The sequence below is a fragment of the Rattus norvegicus genome, chromosome Y (genome assembly GCF_021556685.1).
Source record: "Rattus norvegicus strain SHRSP/BbbUtx chromosome Y, alternate assembly SHRSP_T2T, whole genome shotgun sequence".
Lineage (NCBI taxonomy): Eukaryota > Metazoa > Chordata > Mammalia > Rodentia > Muridae > Rattus > Rattus norvegicus.
The window spans coordinates 1,194,964-1,221,152 of record NC_141555.1 but is presented as its reverse complement, the minus strand read 5'-3'; the positions used below and the strand labels follow the sequence as shown (position 1 = coordinate 1,221,152).

Below are 26,189 nucleotides of genomic sequence, written 5' to 3'. Positions count from 1 at the left end.
ATTGGAGAAGACAATTTCCATTTTTATTGATATCTCATTGTATTTAATGATTTTTTTCTTTGTATTTTCCTCTAGCTATATGTTTAAATTCGAACTGTCTGTCCCTTTCTCTTGTGTCAAAATAGGTGGAAGTTTTTAATTTGCTTTTTGTCACAAATGAAAGCAATTCTCAAAAGACATACATAGTACATTGTCAGAACTGTGCACGAAAAACAAGTGGGAATCTGGAAAATTTTGTGGTGCTAGAACAGTACAAAATGGAGGATCTGATTCAAGTCTATGACCAGTTTACATTAGTAAGTGATTTAAAATGTCACTATATATTTAACTGGGTTTAAAAGGGCAGTTTGAATTTTGAATACCAATAATCTCCTTCGGTCCAATAGGTAACATTGTACTTTATTAACTTGACATTCTAAGTATATAAATGCATATGTATACTTTTTAAAAATGAAAATGTTGTCACAGTTAAATTTTAAAAATCTGCTTTTTACAATATTATACATGTTGTTGAGCCTACTTGATAGAGTTAATTCATTTTTCTCTAGTAATTATCCACATGAAAGTAGTATTTTTAATCTAATTGTATTTATTTAAAATGTAATATTTCCTATTGCTATTAACTTCATCGAAATGGCTTATGGATCAGAGTAAATGTGAAGTTCTTGTCAACATACAGTGTTTGATAAATTGCACAGGTTTGTGTGTGTGTTTGGGGTTTTTTATTTTTTGGGTTTTTTTTTTTTTAAGATTTCTTTAGTTTTATATTGTGTTTGGGTATTTTGCCTAAATGTATGTCTATATACCATGTGCAAAATTGCAGTTTTTAATTTCAGTAAAATATTGTTTGAGATAGCATTTACTCCTACTTCAAGAAGTTATGTCTTTAGAAATACAATATGAATTGTAGGTTTTATTTTAGGAGCTTTATTTCTACATTGGAAATTTATTTTTAGATTTTTGTTGTTGAAAGCCATCTTGCTTGAGGAAACTAAAGAACAACATGGAGTTTTTAAAATAACAGAATAAAAACACTGATTATCTTTCTATATAATTATGCCAATAACCAGATGATAGAATGTTTATTAAATTTCTCATTGTACACTTAGAATGTTAAATAATTAACTAAATAATACTTCAAAAGTTTTTGATTAAGTAGAAAACTACAGAAAAATAATGCAGATTTTGGTAGTGGAATCTTGGGAATAGGATTCAGTATGAATTCTCATTTAGCTGACTATTAAGATTTTCTTTCCAACTGAAGCATAAACAGGCTGTTAGTATTATTAGTGTTATTAGGCTTATGTTACAAAACAATAATATAATTCTCTTTTATTTGTAGGCTCCTTCATTATCTTCTTCATCTTAACATTGTTCCAAAAATACTAAGACTCTTCGTGAAATATACTACTCATCTTAATGTTATTTCATATGAGACTGCTATCTCAAAGCTGTCTATGCAACCTTTCAAGAGTAGAAAATCAGGAGACTAAGCAGAAAGCATTACTTCTATTCCAAGATTTGCAAAGTTGACCCAAATGTATTTCATAATTAAAAATTAATAGTAATACCACATGATTTGTATATATCTCACAGAAATGCCATTTTCACAAAGACTAATGGCTTGAAAACAACCCTTTTTATGTCTGCATTTCTGGGCTGATGGATTGATTTCTTTATGCTTGTAAGTTACCCTTTCAAATTTTTTCTTCAGAATCAAATAGCATCTTACTTGGCTACTTCTTTTCAAGACAACTAACAAATTAAAAAACTTTTTTTTGCCAATTTTTATCTAAAACCAAAATAATATGAAAATGTTTATAATGCTCTGTCACTATTGTTTTGAAGTCACAAAACATTAACAACCAAGGTAAAAAGATTATAGGTTGCATATAAATAATTTCATATTTGTGGTTTTTTATTTGTTTTTAATATTGACACAAACTTAAACTATTTATATATGTATATTGCTTGAAAATACTTGTGGATTGAATGTTATTTTTCCTAGATTCCCTTGCCATTAAATATTAAGAAGTTGTGTAATTTTAAATGCCACAATTAAATTTTCTATGTGTAAATAGAGCTACTTAACATTGTACATAAACTTTTATTAAAATTGTTGAGTGTTTAAAGGATTTTGCAATGTTTGAGTTTTGAAGACTATATAGATCCACTCTTTGTTCTTTTTAAAAACTAATGAATATATGTATTTTATGTGTCTGTAAACACATGTATTATATGTAGAAATCTCAATATTTCACGCTACAAGGAAATCCAAATTTTTCAACTTTTTTATGTCTGATAGTTTTTGAAGGTATTTGTTTACAAAATATGTATGCTTATTTTTAAAGACCATAAGTATCTTTTAGTCTGATTAGGTTGCATCTTATACAATGACAACTAGTAAGTAGTTGCTGTCAGAAATATTTTTTAAGGGCAGAAAAAAAAGTTAAATTAAGTTTTTTATAAGATACATATAGATTTGACAAATGCTTATCATTTAGAATTTTGCTTTAATAGAAAAGTTAATTGGAATGATAACCTCTATTTTAGAGTATTAATATACTTTTTTAAAAGTTAGATAATTTTAAAATTCCATGTGTTCCTGCTTATGTGTTGTTGGGAGACAAAGGCATTAAAATTTGTTATTCGTAAATCTTAACAAGGTCTATGAAGACTTTATTTCATATTTAAAAATTTACTTTTTTACTTACAAGCTTAGTTTTACAGTTTAACAAAAAACATTCCTATTTTCTTCTGATTTTTGAAGTATTAGCCTTACATTCTCATTTTATTATTTGTACTTTCCAAAGTGTTTTTCTAAGAATTTTATTGAAGAATTGATGAAGCATTCTAAGTGAAGTCAAATTACAAATTTTTATTTCTTGGTGGTAAGCTAGCTTGATTGAATTATGATGTTTCCTATATAGTTTGAAATATGTCATCATAGAAATAAAAGAGTCATAAATATATATATATTATTAAACAACTTGCAAGTACTCATGGTTAGTGACTATTATATAAGAAAGAAATTGTTATAATTTTTTGTTAAAGGATATGTAGTAAGCGTGTGATGAAATGATTTAGTAGATAAAGCACTTGCTTTGAAATCCTGCCAACTTAATTAAGATTGGTCCCTGGACCCTATGTTCACGTAGGAGAAAACTGACTCCAGTGAGCTATCCCCTGAGTTAATACTTATGCCACAAAATTAATGTTACACTCAACACATACAAATGTAAACAGTATAAAATATTAAATGATACTGTGTGTTTTAAGTGGCTAAATTCTTTCATTTTCTGAAATCCAGTTCAAAGGCTGTAGCAAGAAAAATCCTTATTTTTAAACAAATTGCAAATCAGTCAAGAGAAAATAAAGATTTTTGTATTATATACAAAATTTTTTCTTATTTGCTCTGATTTACATTACTTAATCTTATTGTTATCTTAAATTATTCAAAGTTAGGTCATTTCAAGATCAGCATAAATTTAGCTTAATGGATTTATTTAGAATTCAAAAAGGAGTTAGTTTTTATTGACTGCAATTATATGAAACAACACTTAGAGATAAAAAGAGAGAGACTACAGCAGACACCAAGGAAATTCAGAAAAATCTAAGGATATACTTGAAAATTTTTTACTCCAGTAAGCTAAAAAAAACTTTAAATTTGTATTGGAAATTTTCTTTAAATATATATTTATAGGAGAATAAGTTCCCTGATACTTACATTAAAAACCAGGTGTAGTGGTACACACTTTTAACATCAGTCTAGAAGAAACTTATTTTTGATGTCTAAATAAATCCACTAAGTTAAATTTAAATTTTGAAAAATTTAAGACAACAATAAATTAAGTAATGCAAATCAGAACAAATAACAAATTTTTGTATGCAATAATCATTATATTCTATTGGCTGATTTGTAGTCTGTTTGAAAATAAGATTTTTCTTGCTTAAACCATTGAACTGATTTTCTGGGCTTTGCTTGATAGCTAATCTGGCCGTTTGGCAAACAAGGTGATAGCTCCTGCAGAATACCAGGGTTGACCTCTGACCTCTACAAGCAGTCCTATACAAGTGTACATCCATTATTATCTTTTTACAGTATTCTTCCTGCATGTATGCCTGTACTCCAGAAAAGGGTACAGATCTCATTACAGATGGATATAAACTACCATGTAGTTGTTGGGGATTGAACTCAAGACCTTTGGAAGAACAGTCAGTGCTCTTAACCTGTAAGCTATCTTATAGCCCCTTGAAACATTTTCTTAAACACATCACAGAAAAGTATGTTTGGTATAACTAAGATGACATCAAACGTTCAGATTTTTCTTGCTATGAGAATTGGTACAGTTGACTGTTTTTAAACAAGAATGTATGATGGAATATATAAAAAATATGTAGACTATATAGCATACTCTGTGTGCTGTATATGTTTTATAGAGAAATATTTCTTTATACAGAAATTCAAGACAAGTGTCTGCACAAATTTACATAAACATAAACAACCGTTTCTATATTCAGTCTGTATTTTATTACGAATTATAATCTATGTTCATAAAGAATAGTGGCCTCTAATTTTGTATGTGTGTGTGTCTATGTGTATGTCTGTGTATGTGCGCGCGCGCGCGCGTGTGTGTGTGTGTGTGTTTGCCAGGTCTGCTTATGAGGGTAATATGGCTTCAGAAAACAGATTAGTCTATATTTTCTAGGGTAATTTGAGGAGTGTTTGCATTAAATTTTAAATTTAAATTTTTGGTTCTTTATTCATAAATTTGATGCAAGTTTACAAAATTTACTGTACATTGCCAAATAAATCTGCAATGAAAAAAACAAAAAAAAAAAAAAAACCAAGGATGCCAAATGTGCAGCTGTCATTCTGCTAGCTATTAGGAAATTAGAATTCAATAATATATTCAAGATTTTGCCTTAGGCATAAGGAGCTTCATAATGAATTCTGCCTTGTCACTTGTCATCTGAGTCACTGGTAATCATTTATTTAAGGTAACCAAGTGACCAAGAATATCAGATATCTTTATTGCCCTCTTTACCAACAGAATCAAGGGAAACTAAAATCACACATAAAATGTACAACTGCCACGTCTCCTAGATGTGGTTTACAAAGTTTAAAAAAAAAAATCCCAAATCAAATATATAGGAAATACCATTGAACTTTGTATCGGTTTGTGCAGGAAAATGTGCTTCTGGGTTTCTTTTTAAAAGTGCTTAAATAGCTAGATTTAAATCAAACATGGGATTATTAGAAAAAAGAAATCTATTGCCAACCAAAGAGGACTGATTCAGGTAAGGCAATAAAATGCAAAGTACGTTGATTCATGTCACATTTTATAAAAGAATTAACATAGGCTGAATTCCTACTAGTCTTTTGATGTAAAAGTCACTGCATGACTATAGGAAAATTTAAGGATCTCCAATTTAGGTAATTTTGCTCCAAGAGTCTGTCTTTGTGCCAATCATTCCATACGTTTATTAGCTTATCATCAATTGCAACACCCCGCTAATAAATGGAAAGGTAAATGACCTCATACTTTACAACTGCTGGTTCTACACTGTGGCTCTTCCTCACAAGAAATGTTGAACCAATAGGAAGCAGGTTCAGTTCAACAAGACCCTGCTGCTCCAGTGGGAATTACGGTCACAAGTGGCTGCCTGGCTTTGCTGTACCTAACATGATACAATCGGACTTTTAGACTAGTTCAAACCTTCACACAACCATGGAAAATGTAACAAGTTAATGAAGAGGCTTCCTGTCATAATTTTACCAATAAAGTGACAGACCTGAAAAAGCTATGGTTTAGAAGACCTAAAATTTCTAAACCAGTATTGACCATCAGTTAAACTTTTATTGGCTCTAAAAGAACAAGATTTTTCAAATCTTCATACCCCATAGGCTCAATATAGAAAGGTTACTGTAAAATCACAGCTGCAGTAAACTGATGCTGACTTACTTGCTTAAAAGATTTGACTTTTCAAGAAAGAGGTGGTAGGGAGTGGCTAGTGTGTGTACTTATCAGGAAAAATACAGTAAAGGCCCAGATACCTAAAGTGAGCAAAATGAAAAGACTAACTGGATGTCAGTTGACAGACTATCCACTAAGTGATCTATTAGCTAATGTCTTCGGTACTGCTGTTATACGGGCACTCAAAAGGTTATGTTTGTACGTTGGAACGATTTTCTTTAAAGCAACAGTGGTCGAGACATATGCCAATGTAGTTAGCTATCTTCCTTTGGAGGTGTGTCCCAGCCGTTTTTCTCATGTATCTGTACAATGGAATTATAGGATTGTTGGGCTCGTGCTAGATTATACTGATTCTTATTTGCTCCAAACTGCACCCGAGCTTTGCCTTTCACTAAGGTGGCATTGATCTGCATGATGACAGATTCTATTGAGTAGGCACTGCTCCAGCCCTGTTTTGTGAGAAGTTCCATACACAGTGCTCCTCCGCCCAACACGTGTACCCTCCTGAGAGAACAGGTAACACCACTCAAGCAAACGGGGATCAAATGGGAAATTATCCTTAAAAGAGAAGCAAAATATATTCTTTTAAGAAGGATAAATTTTTCTTTTAAGATCTGAAGATCACTGTGCAAAGGACTATCAGAGTCAACCTTGTGTAGTTTGACGTGCCAGTCATATAAGCTGTTAATTTTTAGCTTCAATGAATAGATCCCTGCCTTGTAGCTCTGTGATCTGTAGACGTCCCTGAGTTCCTTCATGAGTCTATCTGATGCTTGTACTGACCCAGATACCGCACCATTTAAATGGTCTTGCCTTTGAGTCTTCCTGATTTTCTCCAATATTGCCAAATTTTCTTTTTCAATCCCTTCGTCCTCTGACTTTTTCCCATTAGTAGGCTCTTCTTCCAGGAGGGATGAGGAAAGGGAGCCGGAGCCGGGGCCGGGAGCCGCTCTCACGGCCAGTACCGCCCGCGGGGTCCGCCCGGGCCGCGCTCTCGCGGCTCCGCCTCTCCCCGCCGCCGCGACCCGCGTCCGAGCGCGGCTGGAAAATGGCGAGGAGCGCGAGGCCTGGGCGGGCGGGCGCCAGGCCGGCTGCTGCCTTTGTAACCGACTCCACCCGCAGGAGGCGGTGGCCCCGCCGCTTAAAAGGGCAACAGCGACTCCGCCCCCACCGCCGCCTGGGAGGGGGCTGCCCCCGCCCCGGTTCGGGGAGGGCCTAGTAGAATTTTATACTGTATCCTTCAGGCTCTCAGCTTTTTTGGTTGGAAAGTTTTTAGTTAGTGCTTCTATTTCATTAGGGATTATGAATCTCTTTAAATTCCTTCCTTGGTCTTGATTTAACTTTGGTAGGCTATATCAACCAACTTGCACTTTTAGTTCTTCCGTTCAGTAGAGTCCGAGAATTTTAAAATATATCCTTATAATTTTTTTAATTTCCTTGCTTTCATTTCTAATTTATTTATTTGCTTATTTGTTTTTTCTCTTTATTTTGATTATTTCAGTCCTAAGTTTGATTATTTTTTCCCATTTACCCTTTTATTCACTGTCATTATTCTGCCATTTATTCACAACTTCATTGAACTCTTCAGTCAACATTATTGCTATTACTTTTCAAATCTTAATCCACTTTTTTTTTTCAGTTGACATGTCTATGAGTATACTGATTTCTGGTGAGATCTTGCTTTTGGTTATGTGAGTTTTTATATAGGTGATTGGGAGTAAGGCATCTATAAGCAGTTGGTAGTATTTCTTCATTGGAAATCTTGTCCCTCTTTAAATAGGCCTGTCAGATTCTTCTTCCTCTTACCTCAACATGTCAGATGGTTTTTCTTGATGTAGGCTGAAGACCATAATTATCAGTGGATATGAAAACAAATATTTCTAGCTATGCTTGTTTAGTAACAACCATGACTTCATTGCTTTACATTTCCAGTACCAGGCATAATTTCCCTTTTGTTGAATGAGTGTTAAATCCAATTACAGAGCTCTAGGTTACTGCCAAGATATGTACCTTGAGGATATGTGGTTCATACATTTTGTACATTGGTAAATATGTTGGTTGCTTCCCTCATTTGTAAACTTGTGTGGCACTGTGGTTCCCTGAACATTAAGGAGACATTAAGTTAATTTCACCATGGTGTCTTCACCAAAAAGAACTTGGCTTCCACCTCTTGAGGTATAGTAAGAGCAACTAAAATAGATTATATGCTTGGGCCCTAGCCATCACCTTAGAAAAGAGCTCCTCATGCCCTGTATTAAGAATTTTTGTTGGGGCTGGGGATTTAGCTCACTGGTAGAGCGCTTGCCTAGCAAGCACAAGGCCCTGGGTTCGGTCCCCAGCTCTGAAAAAAAAGAAAAAAAAAAGAATTTTTGTTAAGTGGTCTTCTAAAGACATATTTATTTTATGTATGTGAGTACATGGTAATTGATTTCAGACACACCAGAAGAGGGCAGCAGATGGAGTGAGTAGGGCTGTGAGCCACCAATGGGTAGTCGGGTATTGAACCCAGGACCTCTGAAAGAGCAGTCAGCACTCTTACCTGCTAAGCCATCTCTCCAGCCCTACTCACTCCATTTTACCAAAATTTGTTGTCAGTTTTTTCAATGGTCTTTAACATTTTGACTGGGGTAATAGGAAATATCAAAGTTGCCTTAATTTGAGTTTTCCTCATTGATACAATAAACGTTTTTGAATTTGTGGGTTTTTTTTAAAGTTTCATTCCTTTTTCTTTAAGATTCATTTTATTATGTATACAGTGTTCTGTCTGCATGTATGCCCGCAGGGCAGCAGAGAGCACCAGATCTCATAGATGGTTGCTAGGAATTGCTAGGGCCTCTAGAAGAGCAGCCACTGCTCTTAACCTCTGTGCCATCTCCCCATCCCTCTAGATATTCTTAAATATTTTTTTTCTTTCAAGAATTCTCCAATAAGGTTCTAGACCCATTTCTTTAATGGGTTATTCATTTTTTTAATCCCTATATATTTGGATGTTAAGCCTTTGTAGTTGTCCTCTTCACCTTATTTATTATTTCTCTACCTGTGCAGAAGTTTTGTAATTTCATGAAGACTCATTTTCATTTGTTTGCCTTAATTCCTGGACAAATGGAAGTTCAATTTAGGAAGTTCTATATCATGTAGTTCTGCCTGTATTTTCTTTAGCCATTTTAGTATTTTAGGTTTCAGTGTTTAGGTCATGGATCCATTTTAGTTAATTTTTGTGCTAAGTGAGATTTTTAGGGTTTACTTTACTTTAGATATGCCACCATGGCTAGATCTGGAGCATTATGAAGTACATCTGAAGAGGAAGAAGAGGTAAACTCATCCAGTAATATCCTAGAGAAGGATGTCACATCTTTTCATTTTAATCACTTAATATTTTGAGATGGTGAAATAAATGAATTCATGCATGAAGTGTATTGAGTGACTGAGGCATCTTTGAAACTAGACTTTCACAATGAACTCAAGGGCCTTGCATGAGAAGGAATTCTGATTCTTATTATCTGAGAGAACACCTGCTATCCCATATCCCCTCCCCCTTCTTCTATGAGAACCCACACACAACCCACACACCCCTTCCTGCCTCCCCTCCCTGATATTCCCCAACACCAGAGCATTGAGCCTTGGCCAAGGGCTTCTCCTCCCATTGGTACCCAATAAGGCCATCCTCTGCTACATATGCATATACATCCCTGAGTCTGCTCATGTATAGTCTTTCAGTTATGGTTTTTAGTCCCTGGGAGCTCTGGTTGGTTGATATTGTTCTTACGGGGTTGCAATCCCCTTCAATTCCTTCAATCCTTTCTCTAAGTGCTCCAATGGGGCCCATTCTCAGTTCAGTGGTTTGCTGCTAGCATTCCCCTCTGTATTTGTCAGGCTCTGGCAGAGCCTCTCAGGAAACAGCTATATCAGGTTCCTGTCAGCATGCACTTCTTAGCATCAGAATATGTCTGGGTTTGGTGGTTGTATATATATATGAGCTGGATTCCCCAGGTGGACAGTCTCTGGATGGCCTTTCCTTCAGTCTCTGCTCCACACTTTGTCTCCATAGTTCTTCCTATGGATATTTTTGTTCCCCCTTCTAAGAAGGACTGAAGCATCCACACTTTGGTCATCCTTCTTACTGAGCTTCATGTGGTCTGTGGATTTTATCTTGGGTAATCTGAGCTTTTGCATTTTTTTTAACTGTTGTGTCATTGTTTTCTATGGTGTCTTCTGCTCCTGAGATTCTGTCTTCTATCCCTTGTGTGTATTTTTGTGTTTCTTCATTAAGGGCTTCTACTTGTTTGCGTGTATTCTACTTGTTGTCCTGTATTTCTTTAAGGGAGTTATTTATGTCCTTCTTGAAGACCTCTGTCATCATCATGAGTTGTGATTTTATATCAAAATCTTGCTTTTCCATTATGTTTAGATATCCAGTAGTTGCTGTGGTGGGAGATGATGCCAAGTAGCCTTGGTTTCTGTTAATTAGGTTCCTGTGCTTGCCTCATCTGCTATCAATGGAGTTACCTGGTCTTGCTGTCTCTGACAGTGTCTTGACCTTTGAAGCCTATGTATCAGCACTCCTGGAGACCTGCTTTCTTCCCAAGGGATTTGGGTACAGAGAGCTGTGTCACAGGGTCAGCCCTGGGTGCAGGCAGAAACTGGAAGGATCCTGTTCCAGACTGCTCCTTGGTTCCTGTGTCCTAACTGCTCCAGGTGGGTTCCTTTTGAGCCAGGAATGTGAGTAAAAGTGGTGGTCTCACCTGTACTCTCAGGATTGTCTGCACTTCTGAGAATCCAGCTCTCTCTCTAGGTACACAGAACTGTGGCACAGGGTCACCTCCCATAACTAGTCTTTGTGTGTGGTATGCTTCAGTAGAAATCCATAGAGGTTACGGGGCAGCAAGTGATCTCCAGGCCAACTTTGGTGAAGACCAGGGTATAGTTTTACAGTCCTCTAAAAGTAAGCACTGCATACACTCATTTAAGGAAAATACATAAATGTAGTTAAATTTTCACTTTTGGGCATCCCCATCAGGAAAGCTTCACAATTTCCAGAAAATATCTTTCCAGTCTCTAGTGTTGACTGGGAAGTACATGAACAGCTACAAAGTTGCAGGAGTTCCTTTGAAGTTACAAATAAACTACAGTATATCACCACAGGATTTGGTACAGAAGAATTGTTCTAGTTTGCTTCAACTGGCAACTTAATAAGGGCTAGAGTCTTGATTGTGTGGTTGACCACATCAGTGGGTTTTCTTGTTTTCAAATAGATACAGAACAGCCAAGGCTATGTAAGAAAGCTACCTAAGAATGTGCCCGTGGATGAACCAGCAAGTAGGGTTCATCCAGTGTTTCTACTTACAGCTCTTGCACTGTAATCCTACATATATATAAGATTGTGGATTAGTAGCATGAAATAAGTTGCTTTTGTTAATGATGTTTGCCAGAGCTACAAAAAGAATATACAAATAAAACCCCCTCTTCTATGTTCAGTGTAATGCTTGCTCAGCATTTCCACACAGCTATTTATTTCACTTACTTTTTCATGGTTCTCAACATAGATTTCGACTCACAGAATCTGAGGCTTAAGATTTGATGCTGAAAGTTGACATAAGAGAAATGATTCTGAAACTCCTCATTTGGGTGAATTTTATTATAGGTGACTTAATTTGAATACTTGTTTCCGCCCATGTTTGCCATAATATTCTTTACAGTACTACCAGTCATCATCAAGAGACTTGACAATTGTTGACTTTCATTAAAAGTTTGGTGACAGCGTTGCCAGAACATATTGCAGAGCATTTCATGCCCAATATCCTTTTTTTTTCTTTTCACTCCATCCATCCTCAGTAGTAAAGTAGCATTACTAAGCATACAGCCCTGTCACCATAGATGTCATCAGGATATGCTTTATCAACTAGTTTCATATTATGTCCCATACTATGAAATCTGTGAGTCAAATGTACATTTGTATCTATTGTTTTATAAGCTGTGTATCTTCATGTACCTCCAAAATGGCCTTGACCTCTTCAAAATAACAATGTGAAACTTTACTAGCATGAGCCATATAAGAAGAATAAGAATTAAAATTTTTCATCAGGAAATGCCCAAACTATATACATATTCATGACACTATAATGATAATATCTTAATACCTAAATATGCCCATCTTTTTGAAAAAAATCACTGAAATGGTAAGTAATGAACACCCATGGGTTGTATCAATGATTGAAGAGTTAAGTCTACAAACACACTTGCCCTGCTATAATATACGTAAAGACTAAAATTGATTATTATCAATTTCTTTGTTTCATTTTCAGAATATATTTCAATTTCCAATCAAGAAAACAAGCAAGTCCTTTATCCTTTTAAGCCATTAACATTTTTCCTGATTGACAGAAAAAGGGTACGTGTGGGAACGATCATCCATCCTAATCTTGCTTTTATGGGTTCAAGGTGTAGCAATTGAAGGAAGAGCAGCAATTATTGAACTTCTATACCCAACTTAAGCAACATTCCCTCCCACTTGACCTTAAGACACTCACTCACTATTCCTTTGTGGATTATGTCTATAGTTCGTTTCCTTGATACATAGACTGTGATTTTGGGCTCCCAGTTAATGTGTCAGGCATTGAAGAATGTCTGTGGAAACAAAATAACTTAATAAAAATAATCCTTTAGTGCCAGAATTAGTTCTCCGTTCTATTTCATAAATATTGTTGTTTTTTCTGTAGCTGTGAGAGAAGCCTATTCTGCTCCTATTTTATTAAATAATATACCATTCACCAGCACTCCTTCACTTTGTTATAATCCTCAAAGCTTAACTTCCAATGGAATCATTTTGCTTATAGTTCTGTGCATGACTTGAGAGATGATTCATTCTTAACTTTGCCAACTGAGTAATACATTAGTTTATATGAATCCTGCTTAGGGAGAGGATTTTCTCTCTCTTTTCTTGGTAGAAAGGTGTGCAAGAAGCAGACCTAATGACCAAATGACATCATCAACAGCTGCATGCTTTACAAGGACAGCCATTCAGTAGATCACATATGTGTTCATCTGACCAATGAGTAAAAGTATATCAGTAATAGTAAACTACAATGGCACTCCCAAGTATTTGCCAACCTGTATGTTTCAGGGAGAAATGACATTGGGGAATGGGTTATGTTGGTGTTTGGATTTCCTCCGTTCTACTCACTCTCTGAAAGAAGTCGTGACCTCTTCAGGGTCACAGGCAGAAGCTTAAGGACACCTGGAGAAGTGGTACAGGACCAGAACCCAGGGACTAGGTGAGGGTTTCGATCACCAGACTGATCTGGTTCACTGAAGAAAGTGAGTCTGGTAGTGTCTTGCATGCAGTTGGCATAATCATGCTCAGCCTGTCCAATCCACTCTATTGTACTCGAATTTGACTCTTTGTATCTTGTGGTAGGGGATGTGGTGAACCCTGTTTTATTCCATAATCCTTTTCCTCAGGATACAAAGAATCAGATTCACTTTCTTCAACTGGCTGTGTGCACACAAATTCCCTGGCTCCAAAATCCTGGTTCAGGATTGCTGAGGTTGGCTTTCTCTGACCATTCATTATCTTCTAGGGCCTGGGTGGATTACTCCTGGGAATGGGATTTTTATCTTCTGCCCTCCTTCCAATCACAGATAATCATGGATGACTTGTGGCCAAATCCTCTTTACTACTACCCTAAGGAAGACCACTCATGAAGAGAGAATTAGGACTGTGCCAGGTGAATAGACAGGTATACTCTGAAATGGTGTTTATCTGGGGCCTCAGTGAAGAATGAGACATGGCCAGGAACATTTACATGTGAGAGAAAGTTGTATTAGTAGACTTTACATACCTCTAGAGGTGATAATTGCACCCCCCACTCTGTGGTGGATTAAATACATTCATTCCTGTTGAGAATCCTAGATCAGAATGGTTCACCCAGGTTCTTGCCTTCAACTACACGATTTTCCATCTCAAATCAGCATGGTTCTCTGTGTGATCCTCTTTGATATCCTCCCACCTGTTCTCTAGGAATTTCTACTAATCCAGGCCTAGAGAACCTGTTTAAATAAATACCTTGGATATACAGGGAGAGAATATGAGGTAGTCAGGAAAACAGAAGGCATCATAAAAAGAAAACCTTTTAAAGGACCTAGGGCCACTTCCACATGTCCCAGTGTGTGTGTTCATATGTAGATGCATATCTCGTCTGTGAGTATAGATGTCTGAACCCAGGTGCTGTAGAATTTTGAAAATCACCAGAGCTAGGGCAACATCCACAAAGAACTGGGAAGTATTTAGGAAGCAAAGATGGTGAATATTCACCTTGATTCTCATTTTTTTCTACAGGATAAAAAGCAGAGCATTTCTGACTGTAGACCATTAATGAAGATGCTCATCGTGTAAACTGGAATTGACTGAGATAAATACTGGCAAAGGTCATCTAGCTTCCTGTTGATTATTTGTGGAGTGTGGATAATCACAGAAGTAATATCCAAGCCCCTGGAGCTAAATTCTCTTCAGCCAGAGTCTCTGACCAGACTAAGGACTTGGAGGATAAGGGTTGAACAGGAGATGGATACATTGAATTGCCCACATTCCTCACAAACATGGGGCCTGTTTCCACTGCTTGGTACTAAGTAACAGAGATCCCTAAGGCCTGCTTAGATACTGTTGAACAGTAGTCCATTCCTTATCATTCGTTTACCCCAGTGAATTCCTTGGCCATTGTGTTGGCCTAGCTTTACCTGCATCCAGTTGAACATCAAGTTGTTGGTAAAATAGGAACACAGATAAAATGTATTTTATAAGGGTAACCCCTTCACATTGGTCATTTCCCCAGTGCTATAAGAATTGCATTAAATGATTTCCTTAACTCCCAGATAAAGAGAGTTTAGGGCTTGCATCTCAGCCAGTACAAGGTGACAGTGCCCTAACCATAGGAGTATTAGTACAAATCCATTTTGTCTGAGGTAATTGCCATGTAATGTCACCACTGGCAAGATGGGTACCTACTCCTTCCCCCAAATCTCTTTAATACAGGTCCCTTCCTGTGTTAATTCCATCTGAGATCGTCATGCTGCAGATGTGTGGAGAGACACATCAGGGCCCAAAACCTAGCTTTGCCTTGGGGAAGTATTGAAGGAGAGATCTTTCTAGAAAGTTGCAGAAGGTCTTTCTAGAAGCACCTTCCGCCAGTGAGTGGGTTTGTTTTCCAACAAGCTTCAGCTCCAGTGGGTGGATATTACATTGGGTGTCCCACATGTCCCTCAATGTTTTTGTGTACGATGTCCCATCCACTAAACAGAGATGCTGTCTCCAGTATTTACAATAACGTCCAGCAACCCTCCACCTCATACCTCAGCTGGAATTCGAGTAGGACTTGATATGAGCAGTGACACTTCAGTTTTCATACTAAAGACTGTTACAGTGGAAAGATAATTCCCTTTCCCCAGTTCTTAGGAGCATGAGGTGTCAGGAGCTGTTTGAAACATCTGGCCCGGAGAAGAGATAGTCTTTATGTAGGAAGGATGGGGATAGTGTCCTTTCTTAAATACTGTTTTCACATCCTCCCACACAGGAAGGAAAAATGTTTTATCCCAGCTCTTTGCTTCTCCAAAGCAGGATGATGATCTCTGCATTCCTACCCAGGGGACTCACTTACCATAGAACTCCCTTGCAAATATGGAATTATAGAGGAACATGAACAGAGAATGATGGCCACCTGAATCTCCCTGTCCTTGGTGACTAAAAAAGAGGTAACAAGACAAAATTTGTGTACAAAAACCATGGAGGCTGTTTTGTGTTTTCTATCTACTCAAGGAAGGCATAGGGTCTAACATGGAGTGTTGTTGATAATGATAATGATAATGAACCCAATGATAATACACTGCCAAAAACTGATTTTTCCTTTCCAGCAGATATGAATTGCAAATAAGTTTTTGGTTAAAGCCAGGGGTTTTTGTCTGCTTGCCCTTTACAGTGTTGGAATTTTGAACTCCTTCGTAGATGTTATCATAAACTCTGATTTTATATGTATATCACTCCTATGTGACTGGAAAATGCTGGTCTGTTTGTTGGAGTCATGCACCACAGTGGGCCCTTAAAAATCATCCTATTCATCTTCCATATAAAGATCCTGGTCCTGGAGGGATCTCACTCTATTTACATTCTCTAGATGTGGATGTTACTTGTGTATCTATATACCTCAGCCCTCAACAAAATACAACTACTAAGAAATTCCAACTTAATGAACCAAGATGAGCTATATCCTTCAGGAGCATAAATCTGTAAATCATAAATCATGTAAGCCACCCAAAAGTGTGTGCAGCTCAAAAACTTGGGATCTGTAGCACATTGCACAGCCTGCAGGCAACTCAACAGGTTAGAAAATATCTTTTCTATGTGACTCTTTCAGTGCGTGCTTGTGTGCATGCGTGCACATGTGTGTGTGCGTGAGTGCATGCATGTGTGTATAAGAGAGAGACAGACAGAGAGATTGTATGTCGTATGTGTGTTTTTTAGCTTGTTGTGTGTAAGTTTGACTCTCTTACTTATTCTTGGAAAGAAGGGTCCTAATGAATCTGGTCCATTTTGGGGACTTTCTAAAGCTGTTTTGAGTTGTTGTGTTGAATTGTTGTCTTAAGGAGTTTCACTGGGAGATGGGATGTTTTAACCTTAGAAGAAACTTTTACATAATATTGCACTGTTTCCTCTGACTTAACAGTTTTTTCGATTTCTTCTTCAATGAGCTCAGAGGCTCAGAGGGGTGACTATACATGTTCACCTACAAATGAAGGATTAGGCTAACATGCAACCATAACAATCATTTGTTCTCAAGAGTTTTATCTGTGATTAGTTGTTGAGGATAACAACAATCATCTAATGATGCAAGAACACCTATATAGAAAAAAGTTTGAAGGTATCTCCTGACCATATAGTTGAGAGAGAGAGAGAGAGAGAGAGAGAGAGAGAGAGAGAGAGAGAGAGAGAGAGAGAGGAGAGTTGCATCTACATATTGGGATCAACAACCTCCACAGAATTTTGATGCTTTAGATGTGAGGTCCCTTTTTTGGAACAAGCCTTAAATTTAATTGAAAGACAGTCATTATTGCATACACATGCACATCTTTGCCTAGCATGTCAGTCTTTTCACATGTAGGTTCTCTCCCTGAGCAACAATGTTGGTGACAATTCTTCACCAGCAGCCTAAATAGTCTCCCTGGTTCAATGAAAACTAGTTGGCAGGATGGGCATTTCCAGTTTAGTTCCAGCTTAACTTATCCATGTTCTTCAGTCAAATTATGTGATACCTTCAGCAATAGGGTCTTATCACCTAGTTCTGGCATACAACCAGTAGGAGGCCTCAGGGGACTCTGGCAACAATCATGAAGGAGATATTCCACCTTTAACATTGGGATTTTTGGGGTTGGGGATTTAGCTCAGTGGTAGAGTGCTTGCCTAGCAAGCACAAGGCCCTGGGTTCGGTCCCCAGCTCCGAAAAAAAAAATTGGAAATTTTATTCATTAACTTTATGATCTATGGGAGGGTTCTTTCACATTCATGGATAGTGTCTTTTGGATTTAAATTTGTTATTATCCCTTCTTAAAATCTTTTTTTAAATATTTAACTTTTATTGGTTCTTTGTGATTTTCACATCATGCTCCCCAGTCCTACTTTTCTCTCTGTCCCTTCATACCTGCCTTTGCAACCTGCTCCTCTAAAGAAATAAAAATCTCTGTGGAAATTATAATGTATTACAGTATGTTACAAAGTATATACCCTTTTGTCCATACTACTTTGCTGGCAAATGCTCATTGTAATGAGTCATTGGTCTGGTTTAAGACCTCTTGGCTTCTGTTACACTATCAATAGGTATCTTTACCAGGACTCCTTTAGCATATCCTGTTTTCCCTGTGTCATGGAGATCCAGCAGTTTTGAATGAGTAGGACCAGTCAGTTTTCATGCTCTAGCACTTCATTGATGGGGTAGATCATGGGCCAACTGTAGGCCTGGATCTGGACCTGAGTGATAGCTGAGTTGGTCAGTCTGCCATGTCTCCTGTACTTTCCAGCACTGCCCCAGCTAGCTTATCCAATGCTACAGCCAGCTTTCCTGTTCTCAAGCCCTTGATGTTGACACATCTGGAAACCCTGCTCAACTGTGCTTACAACCCTAAAATATCCATTTCTGCCTCTGTTCATTGTGCATACATTCTTCTGTTCCTTTCTCTTCCATTTCTCTACCATTTTTCTTGTTCATCTTAGTGGTGGTATCTTGGGACCTTTGTATGTTTTGAGTCATCATCTCAATAGTGGTCTCAGGAACATCATGTGGCAATGGGCAGGAGTCACCTCAGATATGGTCTGCCTGCCCAGGCCAGTGTAGGCAGTCTCAGGCTTGCTCTCCATTCAGGCCCTGTGTCACTGGAGTATAGAGTGATTTAAGTTTTTTAGCTGTTGTTTAAACAACATATTTTTCCTTTCAAATTAACCCAGACCCAGTAAGGTTATAAAGGTAGGTAGAAATACCTTGTTATTTTCCATCCCAGTTCTTCACATCAGTGTTAATCAAAGGTACTGTCAGTATTGATTCTTTGTGGATGTCCACATACAGCATTTTATTGGGTAAGACCCTAAATGGCTTCACCTGTGGCTTACTTGCGTACAAATGCCTGTATGAGACCTGTGGCAGTATCCAAACAGGGTAGGTCATTTTTGCATCTTCCACTCACAGGCAAGAGAAGTCCTGCTAATCTCTCATGGGAGAGGTTGACTTATGTTCATGTATTATCTATTTTTTAAGACTGTAATTAGGAACAGACCTCACTTTTGGACAGAATGCAAAAATATCATTGTATTTCACAGGAATGACAACAGCCTTGGCTACTTTCAACATATTTTGGCTCTCCAGATTTTATGTGAATCTAGTGGGTAGCTTTAAAGGATACCTCAGGGGAGAAAATGGCCTGTACCTTAGTAAAAGTATTCGTTTCCTGATTTCTGTGAGGGCTTAATGGATGCAGGCTGCCATATGGAAAACTACAATGGATTTAGATTTCTGTTGAACTCTTTGTTATACATTTGTTTCTACATTTGTTGCTCCATAGTGGCCAATCCAGCACCAACCAGTGTTTTCCACTGGACCATCTATAAAGTAAGGCCTCTAAGTATAGCCAAAATGTCTGTATAGATTGTCACAGTACAACTCTTATCACTTATTACTAGTCATCTTATTCTTAACTCACCTCATTTTCTATTTTTTTCTTTATAGTCTCATGATATTTGTACTCATTTGTATTCTACTACCAACTCTTAGTTGGTGTGCCTACTTCATACTATATGTGGATCAGGCATCTATAGGGATTGGTGATATCCTTTCCAGTACTATATCTGGTTCATTTGCTATTGAGTGCTCAGTGGCTTTACATACACTAATCCTATTGGTGATGGGGCTTGCAAATTCCTCTACTCATTGCTGTAAGTATGCATTTGACCCTTATAGAACTTAACTCTACCACATCAGAAAAAAAGTTTGCCAGGAGGCCTTCAATTCAGCCCTTTATTCATGTAACTGTTTTTCCAGGCACCGAGGTAGAACAAAGTATGAATTCTGCCTATTACAATGCTTTATTCTAGTAATAGTTGTTGCTCTAGTATTGTACACCAAGGTTCTGGTCCCTTTCCATGGATGAAAATGAAATAGTTTGCTCAGATTGCTTATACCATATCGTTTATCTGTAGTCATCTGATTTCTGAATGACTTTTAGGAGGAAAAGACATTGAGATCATATGGCAGACAGATGGTTTACCCTGTCCTATAAAGATGTTAGTCTGCTTAAAAGCCTTTTGAGGTTTTCTGTACCAATATCATGTAACACTCTTCATCAAGTTATCCAGAAGATGAGTTATCCTTGCATGAGCAAGATGGGCTGTGAAAAAATGCCAACATCCCAAGGGACCCCAAATGTCTCCTTTATTTTTACAGATAGAGATTAATGTAGGAATTTTTTCAACAGCATTGTCAGACTATAATAATGCCAAGAGTTTTACAATTGTGTCTGTCTCTTGCACCTTGTGCAGATCTCCCATCCTTGTTTATTTAGATACACTTTTACATCTCTTCAGTGGATTTTCAAATCTTTAACTCAGAGGTTAGCATCCTGCCAACTATATAACAATACCTCTTACAGGTTGCAAGGCAAGACAACATCTGGAGCCACCATCTCAAAATGAATAGTGGAATTATAAAAATAACCTTTGTAAAGCACTTTGAAAGTACAGAGTGATACCAGAATCTCACAACTAGGGAGGGAGATAATAAAGTAAAACAGAAGTGAGGTCTAATACAGCTTAGAAAGGCTAAATTTATTTCTATTGTTTTCTCTACAGGTCAAGGTTGGGGACATATAATTAATTACTTCTCCATAATTTTTATTCATTGTCTATGTACCATTACTTTAAAAATTCTGGAACTCTTCCATGGAGCTTCCCTATATTTCTCCATATCTGATGAAATAAGTAAGCTTGACTTCAACTCAGAGACCTAGGGCCAAAGGGGAAAGTGATCCTGTTCTTCCCTGCTGAACCTTCTGGCTTTAGGTCAGAGAGGCCCGGCATTTACCTGTTGCTCCCTTATTCAATATACCTGTTCTTGGGGAAATTCCTAGCTTGATAAATCATTTCCATTCCTAGCACCAAGACTAAGGCAACTCTTATTTTTTTTTTCATCTTTATTAACTTGAGTGTTTCTTATTTACATTTCTATTGTTATTCCCTTTCCCGGTTTCCAGGCAAACATCTCCCTCCCCCCTCCCCTTCTCTATGGGGGTTCCCCTCCCCATCCTCCCCCCATTGCCGCCCTCCCCCCACCAGTCTAGTTCACTGGGGGTTCAGTCTTGGCAGGACCCAGGGCTTCCCCTTCCACTGGTGCTCTTACTAGGATATTCATTGCTACCTATGAGGTCAGAGTCCAGGGTCAGTCCATGTATAGTATTTAGGTAGTGGCTTAGTCCCTGGAAGCTCTGGTTGCTTGGCATTGTTGTACATATGGGGTCTCGAGCCCCTTCAAGCTCTTCCAGTCCTTTCTCTGGTTTAGGGCAACTCTTATAAAGGACGACATTTAATTGCGGCTGGCTTACAGATTGAGAGGTTCAGTCCATTATCATCAAAGTGGAACATGGCAGCATCCAGGCAGTCATGGTGCAGGAGGACCTGAGTTCTACATCTTCATCTGCAGGCCTCTAAGAGAAGACTGGCTCCCAGGCAGCTAGAATGAGGGTCTTAAGCCCACACCCACAGTGACACACCCACTCCAACAAGGCCACACCTGCTAATAGTGCCACTCCCTGGGCCAAGCATATACAAACCATCACAGTACTAAAGTTCCATACCAGCCTTGAGGATCCTGCTGAATTAATAAACTTTTTTTAACTCCTATTTGAACATGGTTTTATCTGGCCTAGTGATCTGGGCTTTAAATATGGCTTCACTTGTTCCTAAGGCCTTTAATAGCATCTATCTCCCTCTATTATTTTTCATACCCAAACATTTATGGGGAGTTCAGATGCAAATAACCAAGTGTTACTAATGGCTGATCAGGGAGGAAGTGATTTCCCTCCTGTCAGCTTAGGTTTTGAAGCCTTTTGGAGGAATGGGAAGTTACATTACCTAGTCTTTCTGTCTCCACATCTGCTCCCATACTCCACAGCCTCACAAGCCAGGTTGAGATAGGTTCTCCATTTTCTTGTTTAGAGGTCTTCCCCCAGTTCCAGCAGCTCAAGTACTAAACATTCAGTGACTAACATAGTTTCCTGTACTGTACCATTTTAAAGGGTCCTATCTATATGCTGAGTCACAGATTTGCCCTCTTTTTCTATCAACTTCAAAGTTGAGAAGCATTTTCTGCTTTAACCACCTTTCATCCTCTTGCTTGTCTAATTTACTTGCCAAATCAGAGGCTAACATGGAGGATGCTACTGCACCTTCCTTTATTGTTGTAATTCCTCCTTTACACAAATAACTCTGGCTTGGCTGCCATCTTGGCCACAGATGCATTTCTAACTGTACACAGTAGTGATCAGGTAACCTTGGCTTCTGCTTGCTGACAATCTCAACCCTTCCTATGGTAATTCCAAAAGCTCTTTAACTGTTTTGAGGATATTTCCATATTCCTTTGGCAGACTGAAGCACCCACCTCGACCAGCAAGGAAGACGCAACACCGTTGGATTCTTCTCAACAGCTTTTATTGCAGGAACACCTCATTTTTAATACAGGGGACCCTGGAGAACAAAGGCGCCTTAAGTACAAGACAGGCTGTGGCTGTAAACTTGTCCTCTAGGGATTGGTGGAGCATGAAATACCTCATTAGCATGAATATCACTCCAGTCTGATAACTGAGAAATGCAAACACATGCGCATTGCAGGTGTTTATCACCAACGACCACGACCACTGGACCACTGGACCACTGGATGTCAGCACCATCTTTAGCCGCTCCCTACAACAGACTTCACTCATCAAGCAGGCGTGGAAGCTATACCACATAGATAAAGACTACCATCTTAGGATTGCTCCGATACACATTCCTAATTCCAATGGCTCAGCCTTAGTTGTATGTGGTACTACCCAGAACATGATCTATGCAACTACAGTTGTAGAACAAGGGAACACTATAAGATAGAGAAAATGATAATTTTGTATCAAAATTTTCTCTGCACATTTCCTAAAGTTGCTCAGCTTCAAATGCATGCTTTGCTATCCATATTCTCAACTCATCTTTAATTCAGTTGGAGCCCTGTTTAGGATATATGCATACACTGAACCCACAACACAAAAGAATGAATACAGTAAAATTACAGCTTAGTGAAGCAATTAGTTTTATGGGGATTATTTACAGGAATTTGGCTGTAATAGCATACACACACACACACACACACACACACACACACACACACACACACACACACATGAACCTGAAGACATACCTGCTTGGGTTAAAGTGGGCAAATCCACTTCTAGTTCAGACCTTTAAGGAGGAAAAACAAAGGCTTTAGATTTGAATCTTATGATGGGAAAAACACATGGGTTGAATTCAGATCTTGCGGTGGGAAGACAAACACTCCTTTAATGTGGGCCAAATCTTCTGCTGGGAGTCTATATAAGAACATGAAGAAAACTTTTGCTTTTTTCTGTTTGCCCTCACCTTGATAGCACTTTCATTCCGTCACTGGCATTGGAATCCACTTCTTCAGGATTTCATCATATACAGAAGAGACAGATGAGACATCCAGCATTATGGGACTGAACAAATACTGGTTATCTGCACTCTAATTCACATCTGACCAGTGTTAGATTAGCTAGACTACAACGTATAAATCATTCCAATGTTGCCACCCATTCATTCTATAAATTCTGCGACTCCAGAGATCTCTAATGTAGGATATTATAAATATTCATAAACCAAGTTTATTAAAAATGGAATTAGAATGAAACCAAGCCAATATTAATAAATAATGCTATTGTACTACTTTATTCCACAGACAATCATCTGCAGAAAACAGATGCATTAGAAAGAAATGACAACTGGAAGCTCTCAGAGCCACCAAAGAGCATATGTGGGCTGGACTGAGGCCCCAGTACATATGTAGCAGTCAAACAGCTCAGTCTCTATGTGTGTCCCCACAACAAGGCTGTCTTGTGGGACAAGATGTGCCTAACCCTTCAGAGACTTGATGGGATAAGGGGGATGGTGTACCACCCTCTCAGAGGAAAAGGGGAGGGAATAATGGGAGAGGGATGCTGTAAAGGGGAGACTGGGAGGGGACAGTGTTTAGGATGTAAATAAGCTAATTTTTTAACTTTATTATTATTTTATTTATAAACACCCTACTCTCGATCCCCCCTTGCAGAGTTCTTCACTATATCCATCTACCTCTTCACCTCTGGGAGGGTGTCTCCCACCCAACCCCACAAACCCCCTTAAATCAAGTCTCTACCGGATTAAGCACATCCTTTCCCACTGAGAGGAGACAAGGTAGATCTGTGCTATGTAAGTGCCAAGGAACTCGGATCACCTCCTGTACGCTCTTTGGTTGGTGGCTCAGTCTCTAGGAGCTCCCAGGGAGATCAGGTTAGTAGACACTGTTGATTCTCCTGTAGAGTTACCATCCCTTTCAGGATCTTCATTCCCTCCCCCAATGTAGGGTTGTGGGTCCTGCTTCTGCTCCTCCACAGGGCTTGGGCACTCAGGAAGGTAGGACACAAGAAGTTGATTGAGCTTGCCAGTACGGAAGCCCCAGGAAACCACTCTAGGGATGGAGAAGCTCAATCCTTGGTGAGAGACAGCGAGACCTGATATGGGGTTGGGGTCCCCGAGCCTCCCAGGAGGCATGGGGCTCATCCTCAGGCTTTTGGACATCCAGGCACTATCTTCTGAGTCGGGGGAGGGACTCAACTCCCAGAGGAGAAAAGGAGAGGGAAAGTACTGTTGAAGGGGGGATTGTGAACAGCATATAAAGTGGGGGGGGGGAGGAAGGAAGTAATGTCAGACAACAGGTTAGAGAAATAGATTTCAACGCTATCAGATCATGTGCAAATAAGAATACTTAGACTTCTTCCTTTATAGTTTGTATCCCCTTCATCTCCTTTAGTTATCTAATTGCACTAGTTAAGATTTCAAGTACTATATTGGATAGATAAGAATAGAGTGGTCAGCATAGTCTTTTCCCATATTTTAGTGGAATTATTTTGAGTTTCCGTTGAAATACTTATTAATTAATCCTGGCAGTGGGTTCACTACCCACCTCAATGGTTTATGTTCCTGAACAAAGGACATACATAGCCTTTATATTTTAATATATGTATTTAACACCACGAAACCTTGGCCACTTCCTAATCTCCACTGCTTCTGATCCTGAGTTACTACTTACTAGTTCTATGTTCTATCTTGGCTGTTCTAGACCCAATTGGGCAGTCCTCTGGCACCTTCAAATGGTGGCTATGCCTCCCAGTCCTCCATTCTTCTTTTCCCCATACTCTCCCTGCACTAAAATATTAAGTTACAAGTGTATATCATATCTTACAGTTTACATAATTGTTATAATTATGTTCAATGTATATTTGAGAGAAAAGAGCCTTTTATAATTGGACAAAATGGGGAAAATGTAGCTGCTTATATTATGAGTGCTAGTTATGTTCCCCAAAATACTGTTGATATAGTTTCTGGTAACCCAATTAGTTCTGATTGTTAAATAAAGGTGGCAACAGCCAATAGCTAGACAGCAGCAGAATTTTAGGATTCCTGGGCTTAGGAACTGAAGGAGAGAAGAAAAAGATCCTTCATGTTTGGGGAAGAGTGTGGACACAGGAAGAACACAGAGGCTGCAATAGGGTAAAAAAGCAACAAGAGCTTCCTGATCTCTAGACTAAGAAAGCAGTCATAGAACCAGGTCCATGATTGTATCATTGATTCTTGTTTATATTTTATTGATTTCAGTCCTGAATTTTATTATTGCTTACTGTATACTACCCTTAGGGTGTAATTAACTTTTTTCTAACAGCTTTTAGCTGTTAAGTTGTAGTAAGAGATATTGCTAATTATTAATTTATGCTATAAAACAATTAAACTTATAAAATCTTAAATTTAGTCTTAATACTGCTTTCACTATGTCCATAAGTTTGGGTATGCTAAACCATCATTCTTTATTTCTGCCTTGATTCAGTGATCATTGAATTGGCAGTTGATCATTTTCTGTGAGTTTGTAGGCTTTCTGTTATTGTTGAAATCCAGCTTTAATCCTTGAAGGTCTGATAGGGTTTAGGGGCTCATTTCACATATATTGTAACTATTGAGACATGGTTTGTGACTGAGTATGAGGTTAGTTTTGAAGAATGTTTCAGAAGGTTCTGAGAAAGTATATTCTTTTGTGTTTGAATGAAATGTTCTATTGATATTTATTAAGTCCATTTGATGTATAACGTCTGTTTGCTCCAAAATTTCTGTCTACTTTTTGTCTGATGCTCTGTCCATTTGGTGAGAGTGAAGTATTGGAATCTCCCACTACTAATAATGTCTCATGGGTCGTTTGTGGTTTATGCTTTAATAGTGTTTTCTGTACAATTATGGGTTCCCTTGAGTTTAGGGCATAGATGTTAATAATTAAAAGATTATCTCGATGTATCTTTGTTGGGAGCAATGCCCTTGAAGCCCTCCATTATTGAAGTTAA

The 26,189-nt window shown here is 38.1% G+C and overlaps 1 protein-coding gene, 1 long non-coding RNA gene and 1 pseudogene across 14 annotated transcripts in view; 2 read left to right on the top strand and 1 right to left on the bottom strand.

The window, feature by feature from the left end:
* Positions 1-4,514, top strand: part of Uty (ubiquitously transcribed tetratricopeptide repeat containing, Y-linked) — a 158,530-nt gene extending 154,016 nt beyond the window's left edge. For 8 of the 11 annotated variants that reach the window (NM_001419831.1, NM_001419832.1, XM_087601277.1 and 5 more), the window contains 2 exon segments: positions 126-296; positions 1,343-4,514. In NM_001419831.1, the coding sequence (NP_001406760.1) occupies positions 126-296; positions 1,343-1,369 (198 nt within the window). In that variant the 3' untranslated portion in view covers positions 1,370-4,514. 11 annotated transcript variants of the gene reach the window in all.
* Positions 4,515-6,232: 1,718 nt separating this feature from the next.
* Positions 6,233-7,028, bottom strand: LOC147997940 (ubiquitin-conjugating enzyme E2 Q2 pseudogene; annotated as a pseudogene). Its single transcript, XR_015647397.1, has one exon. The product of XR_015647397.1 is annotated as a ubiquitin-conjugating enzyme E2 Q2 pseudogene (transcript).
* Positions 7,029-10,528: 3,500 nt separating this feature from the next.
* On the top strand, positions 10,529-23,009 carry LOC147997939 (uncharacterized). 2 transcript variants are annotated; one of them, XR_015647399.1, is made up of 4 exons: positions 13,615-13,714; positions 14,314-14,402; positions 15,589-15,722; positions 22,146-23,009. It is a non-coding gene; the product is annotated as an uncharacterized LOC147997939 (long non-coding RNA). The 2 variants fall into 2 exon arrangements; XR_015647398.1 differs by lacking the exons at positions 15,589-15,722; positions 22,146-23,009 and adding an exon at positions 10,529-12,366 and having other exon boundaries at positions 13,617-13,714; positions 14,314-14,844.
* Positions 23,010-26,189: the final 3,180 nt, after the last annotated feature.